This window comes from Akebia trifoliata, chromosome 1 (genome assembly GCF_017979445.1).
Source record: "Akebia trifoliata isolate Shusen 1 chromosome 1, ASM1797944v1, whole genome shotgun sequence".
NCBI classification, from domain to species: Eukaryota; Viridiplantae; Streptophyta; class Magnoliopsida; order Ranunculales; family Lardizabalaceae; genus Akebia; species Akebia trifoliata.
The window spans coordinates 24655534-24675452 of NC_141375.1; the positions used below are offsets into that span (position 1 = coordinate 24655534).

The 19919-nt window shown below is 33.0% G+C and overlaps 2 protein-coding genes and 1 long non-coding RNA gene across 6 annotated transcripts; 2 read left to right on the forward strand and 1 right to left on the reverse strand.

Moving 5' to 3' along the window:
* Nucleotides 1-1078, forward strand: LOC147411151 (L10-interacting MYB domain-containing protein-like). Its single transcript, XM_086445106.1, has 2 exons — nt 1-191; nt 272-1078. Exons 1-2 carry the CDS (start codon nt 9-11, stop codon nt 950-952), a joined length of 864 nt encoding a protein of 287 aa, XP_086301232.1. The 5' UTR covers nt 1-8; the 3' UTR covers nt 953-1078.
* Nucleotides 1079-10371: 9293 nt separating this feature from the next.
* On the forward strand, nt 10372-15025 carry LOC147411152 (tropinone reductase homolog At2g29290-like). Its single transcript, XM_086445129.1, has 5 exons — nt 10372-10528; nt 10615-10822; nt 13914-14130; nt 14254-14360; nt 14726-15025. The coding sequence occupies exons 1-5, from the start codon at nt 10446-10448 to the stop codon at nt 14897-14899; spliced, it is 789 nt and encodes a 262-aa protein (XP_086301255.1). The 5' UTR covers nt 10372-10445; the 3' UTR covers nt 14900-15025.
* A 516-nt stretch (nt 15026-15541) lies between these two features.
* Nucleotides 15542-19164, reverse strand: LOC147411153 (uncharacterized). 4 transcript variants are annotated; one of them, XR_015179112.1, is made up of 5 exons: nt 19118-19164; nt 17895-18020; nt 17706-17752; nt 17227-17336; nt 15542-17073 (listed from the first exon to the last, which is right to left on the reverse strand). It is a non-coding gene; the product is annotated as an uncharacterized LOC147411153 (long non-coding RNA). The 4 variants fall into 4 exon arrangements; XR_015179111.1 differs by having other exon boundaries at nt 19109-19164; XR_015179113.1 differs by lacking the exon at nt 19118-19164 and adding an exon at nt 18681-18857.
* Nucleotides 19165-19919: the final 755 nt, after the last annotated feature.

The window sequence follows — 19919 nt, forward strand, 5'->3', positions numbered from 1 at the left end:
CATCTCTAATGAAACAATTCCAGACAACGACGGGGCTCAATTACACTAAGAAGCAACATAAGAATCACTGGGATAAAAGTAAAGCTATGTGGGCTAGATGGATTAAGCTAAAAGCATGTAGTGGTGTGGGCTACGATGTTGCTAACAATAAGGTCTTAGCAAGCGATGATTGGTGGAACTCTTGGTTGGAGGTAATTTCCGATTAAATTACCAAATAGAAATGTCACGTTTACCTATTCAAACCTATTAAAGAAATTTATTTATTTTGTAGAAAAATAAAATTGATGCACAATGGCGTTATGAGGGACTAGAACATGTTGAAGAGTTGGACATACTATTTGGAGGGACCTATGCTACTGGAGAGTATGTCGTAAGCTCTTCTAATCCTGGTGTACGTCCATCTGCTGGGTCATCTAGAGTTGGAGAGTATGAGCTTCAAGATGATAATGATGACAATGATGGTGATGATGATGATCTTGCATCTGTTCAAGAAACGCAACCACCAGAGTCTCAACCATTAGGTCCTCAGCCACCTGTTGATAGTTCTCCTAATATTGATGTTGATGGTGATGATATCCCTACATTTACTGCACCATCACACAAGAAATCTGGAGATTTTCAATCCCATTCCAAACGACAAAAAATGACGAATGCAACTATGTTGGGACAACAGATTGATCGTTTGATTGAAGCAGTTTCGTCGAGGACGAGCGGGAGTAGTGCACCACCTCCACCACCACCTACACAACCTGGTAGCATTAAGGAGTGTATTGATCTGTTAGATGCAACAACAGAAATCATTCCTAATAGTGATCGTTATCGGTTTGCACTAAAATTATTTAGTATGAAGAAGGAGTATAGGCAAATTTGGTGCATTTTGCGAACCGATGAACTCCGTATTGGGTGGTTGGATGGTGAGATGGAGGATGCTCGAATTAATCGTTCGAAGTAGTATTTGTATACTTTTTGATATGTATGTTTATTGCCATCTTTCATTGATGGTTATGACTATATCCCACCCCTATGGTGGTATGCTATTGACAATGTCTGTTTATTTTTTTATGTTTTATGTGGATTGGGTGGTATGCCTATTATGTAGTGAATGTTAAACATGTTTATTGTGTTATCTATGTTATTTGAGTGTTATGGCTTGAATTTATATAATTTGTAATTATGTATTTATACAGACTTATGGATTCCGACGATGATACTTCCACGCACGATGATATGTCCAGTAATGATGAAATTCATGACGTGAATACCATAGATGATGATCTATCGTTAGATATTTTGGTAACAGGTGCTATTGTTGCAATACAACAATACGCTGACACCTTTATCCATAGAGAACCACATAGGAGTTCTGTTTATACTGGAGCAGATTATGTGCGTCATATCATTGATGAAGAGAGTAACACATGCAATGATTTATTTAGGATGGAACGACATGTTTTCCTAAATTTGTGTGATATATTAAAAGGAAGGAGTCTGTTAAAAGACGAAAAGAAGATCTCGGTCAAAGAACAAGTTGCAATGTTTGTTTATACCGTGGGTCACAATGAAAGGCATAGGGTACTGAGGGCCAGTTTTAGACATTCATTAGATACAATTAACAAATATTTTCACATAGTTCTACGAGGCTTAATTGAAATTTCAAAGCTTTTGATCGTTCCTCCTAATCTCAACGAAGTCTCGATGCATATACGAACCAATGAAAGATATTGGCCATATTTCAAGGTATTTTTTTAATAATTTTCTTTTATTTACCATTATTTTTAATAACGTCAAATATCGTTATTTATATTTGAAATATGTAAATATAAGGACTGTGTTGGGGCGATTGATGGGACACACATTAGTGCACATATCCCGTTCGTGCATCAGAATAGATTTCGAGGACACAAAGGCATAACACAAAATGTTATGGCTACTTGTGCTTTTGATATGACATTTACACATGTCGTAGCTGGATGGGAGGGATCAGCTAATGATTCTCGCGTGTTCCTCGACACTATTACGAAGTCATCATTACAATTTCCACATCCTCCTTCAGGTTAGTTATTTTAAAGTTAAGATAAAATACAATATTAAAATGCAATTTTCACATCTTCGTTCTTAATATGTTATTTTCTTTTTTCAAGGCAAATATTATTTGGTCGACTCTGGATATCCATTGATGGAAGGTTACCTTTCACCTTATCGGGGTGTAACATATCATTTACAAGATTTTAGAAGAGAGTCGAGGTCAAGAACAGATAAAGAATTCTTTAATTATATGCATTCTTCACTTAGGAATGTCATAGAACGATGTTTTGGAGTTTTAAAGGCAAAATGGTCAATTTTGAAGCAAATGCCACGTTACAAATTCGAAACACAACGAGATATTACATTGGCTTGCATGACACTCCATAACTTCATAAGGAAGCATGCAATTGCAGATGAAGAATTCTTACGTTTCGAAGAAAACAAATTGTGGAAGATGAAGGGGGTACACCTGAACATGATAATAATGGTGAGCCTGTAGATCGTCGATCTCGTGTTACCATGGAGAGGACAAGGACTGGAATAACTAATGCATTATATGCTGTTTATAATAGAACTTAAGAACTTTGATTTATTTTAGATTTGTTCTTAATGAAAATTACATTTCTCTTTTTCTATGATATTGTAGTACTTTTTATTTGATAAAATGTGATTTGTGTATGGGATGTTATGTGGATATTGGAATGTGTATATGATGTTATGTGGAGGTTGGATTGTGTATGGGATGTTATGTGGAAGTTGGATTGTGTATGGAATGCTAATGTGTATGGGATGTTATGTGGATATTGGATTATGTATTATGCAGGTATTTTCTTTTTTCAGGAAAATCTCATATGTCCATTTTTAAGAGGAGATGCTGCCAAAATTTCGATAGAATTATAAAAATTATAAATTTTGTTAAAGTAAAATAATATATATATATATATATATATATATATCTATATATATATATATATATTAAGACATTCTGGTCATTTTTTATTATAATGTTAATAGTAACATTTCTCTTAAAACAATAATGAACTATAATGACTTAAAACATATTGATGTACGTATTATGTATTTTTTTTAATGTTCATGTGTATTAGATATTGCGTGGATGATATATTATGTATTATGCAGTGCATTATGCAGGTTTTTTTTTATTAGGAAAATTTCATATGTCCATTTTTAAGAGGAGATGCTGCCGAAATTTCGATAGAATTATAAATTTTATAAATTTATTTTAATTAAAAATAATTATTTTTATAATTTTTTAATATAAATTTATTATATTTATATATGTATTTAGTGTAATTATATATTTATTAAAGTATTCTGATAATTTTTTATGCATTCTGGGTGCATTATCAACATTAAGGGTATTTTGGTCATTTTATCAGAATCCAGTAATAAAAAGCTATCAAACGAACATGCTTTTTTGGCTTCTGTGCTTATGTAACGAACAAGCTTCTGCTGGATATGGCTTTTCAGACTCTGGGCTTCTGCTTCTTCTAGAAGCCAGCTTCTGGAGCTGAAGCTAGCTTCTGTAAAGAACAGACCCTTAGTTTCCTTTTGAAGCCGGACCCATCTAGACCCAAGTGTTGACTGAGTTGACTCGATTGGGTTGATTTGGCCCTCCTTTTGAACTCAAGTTTATTTATTGTAAGTAATCCATGAACAATTGATTAATTGTTTGATAAGAACTTATTTGAATACATGCATAGAATTGATTATCCACTATAGAACAAATATGGAGAATATTCCATGACTATCTGCACATTAGAATTTTATGAGACATTATTGAATTCTTCAAGATTTGTTAAATTTAAATTGATATTGGATCACAAAATTATTCAAATCATTTTTTGAAGTTCCTAGTTTCATTAAATATAAAATTTGAAGCTTAACTCTATTGGATTCTTAATGTGCATAAAGAAATTAATAACAAACATAATTAAGTTTAGAACGTTTGACGGGTTGCAGGTCCATTCTATGGGGTTTTAGATAGATCGGTAAGGTGATCGTTTGAGGGACTACGACTAAAATAGAATCGTGCTCTACCTAAAAGTGACCAACCTACAGAGGTGGTGGTATCCTTGAATATTGGACTCAATCTCATTAAGGCCACAAGTAGTACCTACTTGCACGAAATATCTAATTTCTACCTAATGGTGACTTAGGATTTTGGTGTAAGTTTGGATAGATAGAATAGTCATAAATGTGATAGGGAGATGAGGAGGATAACCATCTTGCTCAAAGGTAGTTGAATTGTCCAAAATCAAACTAATACATAAATGACTAGGTCTAAGCTTGTTTCAATGCGACCCTGGGAGGCAAAATTGCTTGACAACACTTCTGCCTAAAGGTGAGATTAGTTAATACAAATTTACTTGTTCCCACAAGGTGGAAAGTTTGTTCATATAGTAAAACACCTTAATAAATCCAACCTAAACCCCAGGTATGGATTAAAGTCTAAAGTTTATATCCCGTAAAGTTAAGTAATTGATTTTTTTTGTCAACACAACTATGGACGAATTTATTGTTCAAGGCATCTAGCTGCGATAGAACCTTTGACTGGCTCTAACTATTCGCAGTAGTGCATTAGTGTTGATATCACTCTGGGATGCATGTACTATGACTTTGCACTCACCGAGGACATGATTGAGGTTCCAACTCCAACTTTTCTAGAATTAGTAAAGGCTCATTATGCAAAGTGAGAAAAGGCCAATAGGATGTCCATGATGATTATACATGCATCCATTTTAGAACCTCTACATGGGGGCATCGAAGTCACCAAGACAACTCGAGAGCTATTGATTGTTATTGAGAAATAATTTGTTGTCAACCAGATGTCCCTTTAATACAATTATTTTATCAGGTTGATGGCCTGAAAATATGATGATTCTAAAAATGTTAAGGAGCACATCTTGAGGATGTAACATCTGGCAATTAGCCTTCGAGAGTCTGGTATTAATTTTAATGATGCTATGCTAATGCATATGATAGTTATGGTGCTACCTAAGTCTTTTGAGACATTTAGAGTGAACTATAGTACATATGAGACCAAGTGCGATCTCCATCAGTTGACCACTTTGTATGTGATAGAAGTGAGTGTCTTAAGGGATTTAGAGCATAGTCAACTTATTTAGCTATATTTTCAAGAAATAAAAGGTCTTTCAAGAAAAAAAGTTTCAAGAAAAGAGGAAAGAATGATTAGAGTTCAGGAAGTAAAAGAAAGTTTGAGAAAGTATCAGGAAAAATGTTTGGAAAAACTGAGGATTTTGATTATTGATTTTGCAAAAAATAAGGCCATATCAAGAGGGATTGTTACAAATATAATGAATGGATAAAGAAGACTAAAGGAATTAATATCAGTTTAGTATGTTTTGAATCAAATTCGATAGATGTTCTAGCAAATTCTTGGTGGATTGACTTAAGTGTATCTGTGCACATCATTCAATCTTTTCAGGGGTTCAACAGTTGGAGAAATCTTAGACACGAGGATAAGTTGTTCCTTGGTTTTAATTTGATTTTAGATGATGTTTTTTATGTACCGTCATTTAGATGGAACTTGATTTCTATTTCTAAACTTGATGTTTACGGTTTTGGATTTTTGTTTAGAGATGTTGGCTTATCTATTTATTCCGGTATGGATGTTATTTGTCATGGTGCTGGACGGGTTATATTAGATATCATTAGATAGTTCTTGTAGATGCGTGATTTTCGATTTTCAAATATCACCTCTACTAAGATTTGGAGTTGCCACAATTCCTTTTTGTAAAAAGGTGTGAATGATCACCTGGAGTATATTTTGAAAAAAAGTATTGTTTTGGCATTTAGTGACTTTCTTACGGATAAAACACCGATCCACCTAAGATCTAGGTAAACGATTCGATTAGAAAAAATAAAAGGTGTTAAGCATTCATTTCTCTTTACCAATTAGTGATAACCTCAAAAGTAACTTGGTCATTTTTTGATAAAATGAAATAAATAAAATAAAAGGAAAAGCGTCGCATGATTAACGATTTGTACCTTAAGAAGGGATTTGCTATCGGCTCGAATTATAGGGATCATCTCATTGAAGGAGATGTTCTTTATAGGATTTTAGCTTTGGGATCAACATATATATAAGGTCCCGTTTGGCACCCAACCATTTACCCAACAATTTGCCCAACATATTTTGTCCTACATGGATTACAAGTTTTAGAATAGGTAGATTTTTTGTGAGGATGATCTCTATGGTGAGGAGATCATCCTCACAAAAAATCAACCCATTCCAAAACTTTTAACCCCATCATAAAGACTTTACAAAAAATGGACGGTCCACAATTTTTCAACTTGTAAACATGGGGTTAGAAGTTTTGGAATAAGCTGATTTTTGGTAAGGATGATCTTCTAACCGTAAAGATCATCCTCACCAAAAATTAGCCCATTCCAAAACTTCTAACCCATGTAGGACAAAAATTGTTGGGCAAATGGTTGGGTAAATGGTTGGGTGTTGAATATATATATAGTTGAAAAGTGTTGGCTAATAGCTGCAGGTCCATTCTCATGGGTTAAGAAGGACCCGATTATCGATTACTTCAAAATGAGTTGTTTGGAGGAGGTTTAAAACGATTCTTTTTCTTTAATCATTTTCCTTTGATAGAATCTCTAACAAATTAGGGATAGGTTGGTCATTAGGCACAAATTCTAAAGAAATCTCTTTGGACATATTAGTTAAAAGATTTGAACATCAGTCATATTACATTGAATGCCACATAAGCTCTTTGAATGGTGAAGAATGTAGAAAGGGTATAAGGAAAATTTGCCTCTAATGTGTCTCAACAAATCAAGGTTAATGGGATAATTGACCTCAAGTGGGGATCAATCAAGATTAGAGTCCTAATTATATATAGGATTTAGTAAATTACTATAAAAAAAGGGAAAAGCATTATTTAGGGAAATAAAATAAGGATAAAAAGGTAAAATAACAAAGTTTTCTTGAGGAAAAAATAATCAGAATGAAGCTAAAAGGGTAATTAACCCTAACTAATTCGAATGCACATAAGGCTTAAAACTACCCAATAGAACTGGCCATAGGTGACTAATGACCAATGCAAATTTTCGTTCAGGTCGTTGGTTACCTTTATAATGTGCAAAAGTTCATTTTGGCCATTGGTAATCTTTAACTAGGCTAAGAATTAAGATTGACCGTTGGTTACCTCCACGCATGACCAAAATCACAAAAATACAATTATTTGAAAATTGATTCGAGTCAAATTCTTTCTCGAAAGGTTTTTGATACTTTTGGACTCAATTTAGGCAAAACGGGGCGTTTACATGTGGGATAGTCAGATTATCACAATTCTTCTTTCCTCTAATTAAATGTTTGTATCAAATGAAATTTCTTTTTCTTATTTTCAAAAATCAGTCTTTAGGCAGACTCTTCAAATAAATGTGACGTCATCAATTCAATATGGAGATGGGGGTCTTTCATGGAAGATTATTTAATGGTCAGTCACTACTATGGAGCCACTATTTTTTGGGGCCTTTTTATGATAGAAAAATAAAATAAAATAAAAAATATGCAAAGCACCACCGCACCAACAGGGTGTGCTGGTGTGCCCGGAAATAATTTCCACTATAAAAGGGAGAGAATCCCTTTTCACTGAGTTATGGGTATAACAAAAAATAAAAAATAAAGAGAAATTTACTGGGCAGACCCATCTATTGCAATTTTGGTTAAAAAACTCTCTTATTTTATCAAATTTATTACCTTACTTTATGAGTTAAATTAGAATGACCAAACTTACTAAGATTTTAAATCTTAGCAAGGGACTTTGGATCCACATGGATTATCAAATTATCAATCCAACACCACAATCTTTTATATTTCACTAAAAATTCATATTAAAAAGAAAAAAAATTCAAAAGTAAAAAACCTTTTTAAGCTTGATTGTTAGTGTTGAAAGTGAATGGTTAACGAACTCCCAAATTTAAAGTTGAAATTCAATGGTGAAAATTAATTTTTTTTGAATTTTTTTCAAAGTTCTTAAATTTTGTCTTTTATAACCCTGTAGTTCTATATAATCTTGGATATAGGATATGAGATTACATTATAATGGAAACCCTGTAAGTTTCTGTCTATCTATATTAAGTGTCAATTAAGTCCAAAAGACATTTGCTATTGCACCTTATACGAACGCCGTTTATTTTTTCTTCCAACTATGATTCCGTGTGGGATTACTGTAAGAATTCATAATTTTTATCATTTTGTTTGAGATAAGACTTGAACTCAAGACCTCTTGAGTTTTTAGTTGTGTAGAGATTTTCTTTATTTAGAGAAACACAAACTTGATAAATTTTTTTTAAAAGTATGCAAATTGATAATAAAAAATTTTCTTTGTTTTCTTTTTTTATGAGAGTTGTAAAGACAATTCCTCTAAACATTAGTCTCATATTGAATAATTACAAATGATCTCACTCTCTCATTTGTTTGAATGTGAATGAGAAAAAGAATGAGTCTCGCGTCCACATAAAGACTCGAGGTACCGTGAAATTATAATCCATTATTTTTGGATTAATCCGTCAGAATACCTTAGTCTACGCATGTGCGCACGTTGCACGCAATAACAATGTTAAACTGTAATAAATACACTTTGAAAATATAATTTAACAAAAAAAAAATGCCCTTAAAAAAATTATATTTTTTCGAAATGCCCATTGACTGACTTTGGTTTGAATGATCAATTCCAACAGCTTACACAAAATTTTCTGTAAAGACAAAACCCGCCGAATATGACCAGGGAGAGTTGTTGAAATCACCCCAAAAATATTATTTAAATAACTAAATAAGTCATAAAAATTAATTAGGATAAAGAGAAACCAAACTAATCACAATAAGTGGACAAATACTCCATTCTCGAAGTCGTAGTCAAAATAGATCTATGTTACCCACATTCGTTGGTAATAAGTCTGAACCAAGAACTTTTACAAAATCAGCTAGTCGTACGGATTTAGTCAAATTTGACGAAGTTTGATGTCAAATGTATCACTTTTCTCACATTTTGCATTGGTTTACCTAATCAATTTATTATTTTTTATATTTAAAATTTGAATTATAATATTAACTTATTTCTATTTAATTTAAAATTTTTTAACATTATAATTTGTATATTTGAATTAACAAACCTTGGGAGAGAGTGAAATATTGCGTAAAATATTTTTTTTAAATTGGCGTTGGAAATTTTATAATGGATTGATTTTTTGTAAGGATGATCTCTCTATGGTGAAGAGATCATCTTTTTTTTTTGTTGATAAATAACATTTCATTAAAAAAAATACTAGGCCAATTGAGGTGACTAGCCTAGCAAAATCTTACAAATAAGATGCTATTCACATGGAATACACCGAATCCCATCTCAATTATAAAGAAAATTCTCGAAGAAAATACCTTTAAACTTGTTATAGGCTTTGGACCAATAAAAAATAAGATCCAAAATAGATATAATCATATCTGTACAATCTTTCTGTTTCTCTTAAAAAATACGCCTATTTCTCTTAAGCCACAACTCGCAACAAATTGCGAATGGTGTAATACTCCACAACAACCTTATCGAACCATCAAATGAGAAATCAATTGTCGACCAACAAGTGAATAGATTCTTTACCGTTCTAGGTAGGCAAGTTAGTACTCTATAAAACTTAAAGAAGTGAGTCCAAATACCATGTGCAAACTTACAATGAAGGAAAAGATGATCCGATGATTCTCCATTATCCATGCAAAGCACACAACAATTCGTACCGTACAGACCACGCCGCATCAAAAAGTTCACTGTTTGAATCCTTCCTAAAGATGCCATCTATGTGAAGACATCCTCACCAAGCACATTTCAAAACTTCTAATCCTAGTTTACGAGTTAAAGAATCATGAATCATCATATTTTTGTAAATTACTTTTGATGGAATTATAAATTTCAAACATGTTTTAATGGGAATGATTTCCTCATCATAAAGATCATCCTCACAAAAAATCAGTAAATTCTAAAATTTCTAATTCATACATTGAAATTTTTTTTTTTGACTCTCTTTAAGACCTCCAAATGCTGTCCTGTACATATATATCGAACTTTGCAGACCCCACATGAAAGTCAAGAAGTCATTATGATTGGTAATTCATAGCCATTGGATTAGAGAATATTTCACGAGGAAATGTCTCACAATTGACACCATTGGCAAATAGAGTTCCATGGGTTAGTCAGCAAAAAAAAGGGGTTAACGCGTGCCATTATTTGGGGAGATATGTATCGAACTTTTGTAGGTTCATGTATCAAAGTTTCACAGTAAATAAATGAGAGCAACGCCCCCATATGGCTTCAGCTTTAGTATATATAGACAGAATAACAGCAGTGCCTTATTATAGAAAAAAATAAGAAATTATGGAAGCAGCAGCAGCAGAGAAGAGGAGATGGTCTCTCGAAGGAATGACTGCTCTCGTAACTGGTGGAACCAAAGGAATTGGGTCTCTCTTTCTCTCTCTCTCTCATAGATTCTCTCTCTCTCTCTCTCTCTCTCTCTCTCACTCATAGATTGTTGTTTTTTGTTCAGCCATGCAATCGTGGAGGAGCTCGCTGGTTTGGGAGCGTCTGTGCACACATGTTCCCGCAAAGAAGCTGAAGTCAACCAGGTCATACGTGAGTGGACTGAGTTAGGCTTCCGAGTCACTGGATCGGTCTGTGATGTGACAGTGAGAGCCCAACGAGAGAAACTCATGGAGGATGTCTCAAAAATCTTCAAAGGGAAGCTCAACATCTTTGTGAGATTCTTTCCTATGTTCATATTTAGTTCTGCAACTGTAGTATACGATCATCTTCACTTTTTTTCTTCTATAACGATTTGGCAAAACATACGGCTGAGATGGGATGATCAGCACAAATTTCCTTGTGATTAGTTCAGTTTTCTTTGGGATCTGTATGGAAATCTTCCGGGGTTGAGATCCCTAAGAAAATATTCTTTGGGAGATTTCTTTTCTCTTAGGGATTCCCTTGAGTCAATCTCTAAGAAACTTGGACTAAGAAACCAATATGGCTGAGTATTTTTTTCTCGGAAATGGTGAAGTAACATTGAAAGTGACATCGTTTCAGACCTTACTGACGTTGTTGATGTGCCTATACAATGATAGATGCTTTTCATTGAGATTCGATTGGAATGCATCTATGGTTACGTGCACACCAATGTCCCAGACGATGTCAATTTCAATGTTACGCCAGCACAACTCATTTTGCTCACGGCAACACAGCCTGTTGACATATGGTTAACTTAAAAAGACAAAAATAAGAAGACCCGTGACAATATCACAATACGACGGACTTGACGCACGCTAATGTGCTAGTACATAATTCATTAAAAAATAAAAAAAAAGTTTTTCTCTCTTGTCCGTTCTCTACCGACATATTTATTATTTTTAGGTTTCAAATCTTACAAAAGATTATTAGGATCATATTGAAAATCTAACAATACAAATATCTAGATTTCAAGAAAATATTTATATTAAAAAATAAATAAAATTAAAAATAATTATTTTTTGAGTTTCGTCCATGGTATTTAAAATGGATGACTACGGAGCATCTACATTTAAAAGTAAAATTCAATGATGAAAAATAATAATTTTTTTTTATTCTAAAATTTATATAATTTTATCCCCTACAATCCCATTTTCATCAAATCATGATTTTAAATGTTCAAAGGTGATAAGATCGGAAAGTTTTTTTTTTTTTTTAATCTTTTTTATTAAGTTATATGCTTCCACGTCAGCGTGCATCAAGTCCGTCTACCAGAAGTCTATCATATTATTAGCACTCAAATAAGAAAAAGGAGAAAATTTCTCTTTTACTCGAAATGGAAAAATGAAAATTTTGGATAAAAAATTTTGCTCACAAAAATTTGGAATCCACCAATCATCTGCATCCACGTGTATTGAATAGTATTTCTAATTTATAAAAATACCCTTTTTAGTTACAAAACTACCCTTGTATGTTTGACATGGCAAGCACTGTAGAATTTGTGAGCATTGTGAGAGACAAATGACTCCACCTTATGCAATTCAAAAATAGCATCTCATGTTATGGTGGATGTCATGGGATTGTAGAGAACAAATTCTAGGAAATTTGAAACAGAGGATAGTGTTAAAGGCACCCCAATTATTACCAAGGGCACCCCATACTATAGTCATTTTTTTTTGTCTCGTATGGGTTAAAAGTTTTGTAATGAGCTGATTTTTTGTGAGAATGATTTCTATTGTGAGGAAATTATACTCACAAAAAATCAGTCAACTCTGAAACTTCTAACCCCACTAAAACGAGTTGAAGAATCATAAATTATCCATTTTTTTTTGTTTTGTAAATCACTTTTGATGGGGTTAGAAGTTTCCGAATGGCTAATTTTTGGCGAGGATGATCTCTTCACTATAGAGATTATTCTCGTAAAAAATTAGTCTATTCCAAAACTTTTAATCCAGATAGACAAAAAAAATTGACTATGGTATGAGCCACCCTTGGTAGTGTTGGGGTGCTTGTAACACAACTCTAAACCAAATTTAAGAAAAAAAAAAAAAAAAAAAAAAAAAAAAAAAAAAAAAAAAAACTAATTTTTCACCATTATTTTAATTTTAAAATTTAAATTTGGGGGCTCAATGTGATAAAGCTTGATTTTTTTTCGACATGAGATTTTTATGAAACCTTGAAAGTTGTACTGTTAGATTGTCAATGTGCTAATTTATGTGACCCGATTACTCTTTCCAAGATTTGAAATCTTAAAATTAAAATTTCTCAGTAAATGATGTGTGGGTAGGAAAGATAATTTTTTTCCCTCATTTACTTTACCTTGTTGCACCACATGTCAAACAACTGAGGTGCTGTGAGCAAATTCACCGTGAGCATAAAATCTATCAATATTGACGATATCTTGAAAAATGTTTTTTTTTTTAGGCCACAACGACATGCTTACTATTAAGAATGCACACGGTTTGTCTGATTTGTTGGGGTAATGCATGCACAAGAAGCTAGTTGGCTCGACCTTGCCAGTCGGGCCTACTGGTCCAGAACCCTGTTATGAAAAATAAAAACAAAAAACATTAAAAAAAAAAGAAAAAGAAAAAGAAAAAAACAAGCAATAAATTCCTTGCTTTTGAAATATTTATAAGTTGCGAATTTGCTATATGTTTGAGATATTTCAAAGTGGCAAACAGATGAGGTAGTGAATTCGTCGCTTTCTATTAAAATGAAAAATTCAATATTTTGAAATAAACAAAGTAACGAATTCATTGCTTGGTTTGCTACAAGCAGTAAATTAATTTGTTACTTCATTGCTTTCAAAGAGACAATTTTGTTGCTTGGCAAGCAACGAATTATCGCCTTATTTGATAGGAATATTAATAAATTTGTTCAAAAATTGATCATACTTCTCATTTGATATCTAATAAAGCAAATCTTGGGTTTTTTTCTTGGGTGAAATGCCATTTTGTGAGCTGAAAATAAGTTATCTACGATTCTGGCTAACCGTTCATTTTAATTACCAAAATGTGAATCATCATGTTTTCGTTAAAATAAAATTCAGAACAGTAACGAAATCTGCAGTTTTAAAGTGCCTATTTCACAGGTTTAAAGATACTATTCCAATTAGTCACTTTAAACCTGAGAAATTGTCACTTCAAAAACCTCCGAATTCCTTATCGTTCACGTTTTGATAATTAAAATGAACAGTGAGACGGAATCATAAATTCGTCAAAATTTAATCTCCTTTTTGTAAATATCCCTTTTTTGTTTCCCTTCCTTGAGACCTAAAATAGAGGGAACATGTTAAATTCCCATCTTGCATTGACTCAGTTCAGTTTGATTTTATTGAAATAGGTAAGCAATGCTGGAGTATTTATAGCAAAACCAATTGTTGATTATACTGCTGAAGAATTCTCATTATTGATGACTACAAACTTTGAATCTGCTTTCCATTTGTGTCAACTTGCACACCCTCTTTTAAAAGCCTCTGGTGAAGGAAGCATTGTATTCATCTCCTCTATTGCTGGTGTGAACAGTACACATATGACAAGTGCTTATGCAGCATCCAAAGGTAAAATAAATTTGAAGGAAAAAATAGAACTTTATATGAAAAATAAGACTTCTGTTTCCAATGCTAAAGGTTTAAAATGATTTTTTTTTTTTTTGTTTATAAATTTTATGTTGGAATTATCAGGAGCAATAAATCAAATAACGAAGAATTTGGCGTGTGAGTGGGGGAAGGATAATATTCGGACTAACAGCATTGCACCGGGAGTTATAAAGACACCAATGGTTGATGGGGTACAACCTACATTTACTTTTATGATAATTTTGCTTCTTTTGGAATTGTTTTAAGAATAATGCCCACGTAACATTGTGAGGGACATTGGTGTGCACAGAACCATAGATGCTTTCACCAAGATCTCACTTGTATCTTGATGATAAGCATCTATGGTTTTAACACACATCCATGTCCGCACCCCCCCCCCCCCCCAAATGTTACTCCAGCATGACTCTTGTTTTAAGTAGAACAGAAACAGGGATTACTAAAAATTCGAAATTGGACAAATGGTCTTTAGATCATATTGATTGACTTGAAGTAATTTATTAATTATGATTAATATTCTGATTCCTTTTTTATTTTCTTTTTAAAAACAACTATTCAGATTCTTCAAGACAAAGAATTTATGGAAAAATATGCGGTCCGTACTCCTCTTGGTCGCGTCGGAGAGCCTAAGGAAGTTTCGTCGATGGTGGCATTCCTTTGCCTACCTGCTGCTTCATACATTACCGGCCAAATTATATGTGTTGATGGGGGCATTATTGTTAATAGTTTCTAGTAATAAATAACTAGTTAATCATCAATGGTTGTTATTTTACTACTTGGAGTCCTCAAACTATTTGTATTGGTGAACTTCATGCGCCATCCTTGGATTGATTTATTTTAAATATAATAATTTTAGTCATAGATGCTTCGACATGAGAATTCTTATCTAGTGAACAAAAAAATAATTGGTTTATGTTTAAAAATATTTACAATTTTATTAAGTAGGAACCGTTTATAACGGTTCCTAACTCTGTATGAAACGATTCCAGACCGTCTCTAATTTAGGCGTCGTTAATGGGTTTAGACAGCTGGTAGCGGTTCTATATTTCAGGATTTGGAACGGTTAAAAACCGTTCCAGATATAAGAATGTGGAAGAGCTTAAAACCGTTCCAAATCTGGTAGCACTAGTACAAAGAATATCCCGAGACATTGGTTTAAAATCCGATGCCTATAAAAATTATGTTCTATGTCTGAGACTTTAGACATCGATTACAAACCGATGTCAAAAGTGATCATAAACCGATATCTAAACTTTTTAAAAGAAATTTTTTTTAAAATTTTTTTTTCTACGCCACTATTAACCACGGTCAAAATAGACATAAATAGAGAACATTGAGGTTCTCTATCACATTCATTTATATACAAAAGGAGTTACAATTAATCATAACTTACAAAATTATCAAATACTTCACCATCAAAATTATAAAATAGAATCACCACCACCCCCAATACAAAAAACCTACCCATCACTTCTTCCCTACATTACCATATATACATTACAAGTTCCAATAAGCATCCCCAATAATAAGATATGTTGGTTTCAATAAGCATCCCCAATAATGGAAGAGATTGAGATCAAGAATAACAAAAAAAAAAACATTGAAAAACACTGACAAATGGGCAAAATAGATATGATAACAAATTTAGTAAAGGTTTACACTAAGAAAGATTAGAGGTCTAGAGACAGACAACCAACAACAATCCATCACATGTCTTTTAGATTGATATAAAATTCATTAATCAAAAGCAAACAAAACAAAAGGAATCGATGAGACCTAATGGCAGAAAAGAAAATAAAACTAAAAAATAAATAAAGCGGCAATCCCTCATAAAACCCTACATGCTTTCCTTACAACTTCCTACCTGAAAATTAAGAGGCCGTTGAAATCATTAAAAGGTTTACACCAAAAGAAACTAAGGTCTAAAATGCAAATGATAACCTTGTGGTGCAAATACCCCTTCCCACTAAAAGCATGAAACCCACATTTGTGATTAAACTAGCCCAACTAGATCCCTGGGTAGATCAATCTGGTCTCATATATAAATCTATGATTCAAATTTGGAATAAATATCAAGAACTCACAATTTTACAAAGTACATTTCTATAAAGTGAGATTATGTGTAGAAGAGATGTCATACCATTACACATTCCATGGTCTTGAGAGAAATCATTTAAAGATTGAGAAATGCTTAAAAAGGTCAATAATTGTAAAGATCAAGATTTCTGTACTTAATTCACAAATTTGTGGTACTTTCGTTACATTCTCTGTTTATAATATAGTAATACAACTATGGACCTAAAACAGGATTTGGGTTTAGTGTATTTTATAAGTATGCATTTCTTTGGTTTGGTATTTCTGTCGATTCGTTTATCCATACCATACATCATATTTTCTGTAGTAGGTCACATGCAGTTGCAGCCAACATCAAGTACACAATAGAATTTCCATGAATTAAGAAAAGCATATTAACAAAATGTATGGATGATATTGAATGGTATAACCCGAAATACAAGCATCGAGACCTTCCAAAAAAAAAAAAAAATACAAGCACCGAGAGGCATTTACATAAATCAATAAATTTACTTTTGGTAGCATGATTATTTATGGTTTAGAAACTTTATTTCAGTTTTTATCAATAAGAAATATCTTTGTTTAACAACAACAATAAAGCATTATCCTAGAGATTGGAGTTGGCTAGACAAATTTTGTTCCTCCATTCCACTTTGTCCTAAGCCAAGTCTCCTATAATAGTAAGGACTTATCATTTAATCAAATTCCAAAAATGAAATGACAATAAAACACACCTGATCAATCACTGTGGGCTGCATTTGGCATGCCATTGTTCGAGCCCATATAAGGGTATACAATAAAACACATCTTCATCAAGTACTCCAGTCAGCATTGCTGGAAAAAAATTAAAGTCAAAAACAATTTTAACAAACAGTAAGTCTATCAGAGATGGTTAAATGAAGAAGTCCAAGATACAATATAAATTAAAAAAAGGAAGATTTACTAGATGAAGTGTAGCTATATTGGTGTTTACTTATTATTTATTACTTGGTAACCTCCTTATGTTGGTGGGCCTAATTGCTTCATGTGCTTCTTGAGCATTCTTGACCTTCCTAAAGTACTTGCAAGTGCTCTCTAATGCAAAATCATGTCCATATCTACACAATAAAAGCAATTGTTGGTAGATAAAGGGAGAAACCAAAACATATTCTCGGTTTCTAAGCAAACAAACTGCAATTAAAGACATTTTATAAGGCCTAAGTGGAGAGAGCTCTTTCCTTATACAGCTTTTAGTTTCATGTAGAAACACTCTGTGGTGAAAATCTACAAGATTGTTTTAACATGCCACGAGGATTTTGACATGGTTACAGCTCTAACTTGTGTATGTCCTAATTGTAAATAATGTTAGTTCTACCTTTAAAACAGGTAGTTGTGTGGAAGGTTATGATGTTGCCACGCATAAACATAAGAACTAAACAAAATTAGATATATGCGCCTATGTACACAAGATCAAATGTCACATTCACCTTTCTATGACCAGTGAATGTATGTCTTTTGCAGCTACATCAGAAACCTTGCAAGAAATAGAAACAAAGGAGAAGTTATTAGAAATTAACAAAAGGATTATCAACTCATACTAACATAAACTAGCTGGATAGGAAACAAAACACTCTGAAATGATTAAAGAAAAATGTTGCCAAACATTATGTGCTCACAATGATAAGTATATGATGTATTGATGTGGTTTAAACACTTCTACCCTGTCTCTTTCAACATTTTCTTGCTTTTGAGAGTTTCCTTGGTGAAAACAACCACTCCATCAAAGATGTCAATTGAAAAACCTGAAAGAGTCAAACATGTTCATAACTAACAAAACCCATTTCCTCTGTAAACACATCAAGTGCAGCCTGTCACACATCATATGACCAAATACTATCAAGAGATGGCATGAAAATAATTCCAATGTTAAATTTTGCCAAAGCAGATTTAGAAAACTATAATGACTCCACTATCAAGTGCCCTACCCAAAGAATCTTCATCAGTAACTCAACCCCTTGCAACATTAGCAATGCAGACTCCCTTCTTCATCTTTGCAAGAATTTCATCATTGAAGACCATCTAATGCTCCATAGAAAATACATAGTTCTAAGAAATGCAAAATCTTCCATGATTTTTACTCAATACAGTTCCAGCAGAATAAAAAGTTATGATGTGAAAGTTATCAAACTAGTTCCAAATACTTATCATGGATTGATTAAACTCTATCAATGTGAATAAGAGCTTGTAATGCTAATAAGATTTGAGAATACCAATCATTCAATGGGAAAACATAGCATATTTTAGGGTTCAAACCAATTAAAACAAAACTATCAATTTAGAAAGCAATGTCTACGTAGAAGATGAAGAACTACGGTTTATCATGGATTGATTGAAGAAACTTGAGCAAATTTAATTGGATTCACTATGTAAAACAATAAGAAGAAATTGTCTAAATTTCTTACATTATGATCTTGTTGCCGAGAGAAGAGTGCACAGTTCAGGTTTGTCTTCAATAATTCTCTCCTATGGCTTCAAATATTGTAAACCCTAGTTTCTTAGTTGATTTATTTCTCAAAATCAAAGATGGTTAGGGTTTTATGATGAAATCGAAGATGATTAGGGTATGAAAAACAGAGATCAGAAGTTTTGCTAGTTGATTTCCATGTCGAAATCGAAGATGGATGGGTTTGTGGTAAAATCGAAGAAAGGAGACATCGAAGATGATGAGAAATCGAAGATGGAAGACATCGAAGATGGGAGATTCGAGTTCAAACTACCAAAATCACACTAAAATATGAAACAAAACCTCAAGAAACTAAAAAACAACTCAAAATTAAACAAAAACTGAACTGAAACATGAAAATAGAAGAAAACAAGCTTCAAAACTCACCGATCTTACCAGAGATTATCAGTTTCACAATTTTTCTAGGGTTTCTTCCTATGTATTGTTATATTTGTAAAATTATTTACTCAAAAGGACAGAATTGTTTTTATGGTAATTCGAGGTTACCAGGCCTCCTTCTCAAACTCTGTAATTGAATAAAATGCTTCTTACTTCTGATTGAATAATAGCAAACATAAATAGGCCAGGTGATAACTGACCATTACACAACATGGGCATAGCCCATTAACTATGAAGTTAAATAACTGACCCAACAAACTCATACAATTTAACTGACCCATAACTAACCCAACTGACTCATACCATTACAGAAATAAACTACCTAACAAAGAGACCACGTGGCCCATTACATACGATCAAATAAAGGACTCCAACACTTAAAATAAAACAACATAGTTTGAAACAACCAAACAATGCATCAAATAATCTGGACTTCGAATTCTAGCTCATAACAAAACTCCCCTTGTTAGAAAACCTTGTCCTCAAGGTTAGGAAAACGACGCCTTAGAATGTCAAGATCTTCCCAAGTCGCATCTCCCTCATTGGTTCCACTCCATTGCACTAAGACCTCAACTCCGGCAGTGTTTCCTTTCCTCTTCAGCCTTCGTTGAAGTACCTTCTTAGGTTCTGGTTCAAGAGATCCCTCGGGCGTGAGAATTGGCAGAGTAGTGTAAGCTAGAATTCCTTCTCCTAGCTTTTTCTTGAGACATGAGATGTGAAATACGGGATAGATCCTAGCTTCGAGAGGAAGATCTAGTTCGTAAGCCACTTTACCCACCTTGCGATTAACTCTGAAGGG

Bases quoted from the DNA above. Each gene is read 5' to 3' on its own strand.
- LOC147411151 (XM_086445106.1), top strand. From the start codon at position 9: ATGAAACAATTCCAGACAACGACGGGGCTCAATTACACTAAGAAGCAA. The intron at 192-271 runs GTAATTTCCGAT...TTTATTTTGTAG, and splicing joins GGTGGAACTCTTGGTTGGAG to AAAAATAAAATTGATGCACA.
- LOC147411152 (XM_086445129.1), top strand. From the start codon at position 10,446: ATGGAAGCAGCAGCAGCAGAGAAGAGGAGATGGTCTCTCGAAGGAATG. The intron at 14,131-14,253 runs GTAAAATAAATT...TGGAATTATCAG, and splicing joins TGCTTATGCAGCATCCAAAG to GAGCAATAAATCAAATAACG. The intron at 14,361-14,725 runs GTACAACCTACA...ACAACTATTCAG, and splicing joins AGACACCAATGGTTGATGGG to ATTCTTCAAGACAAAGAATT.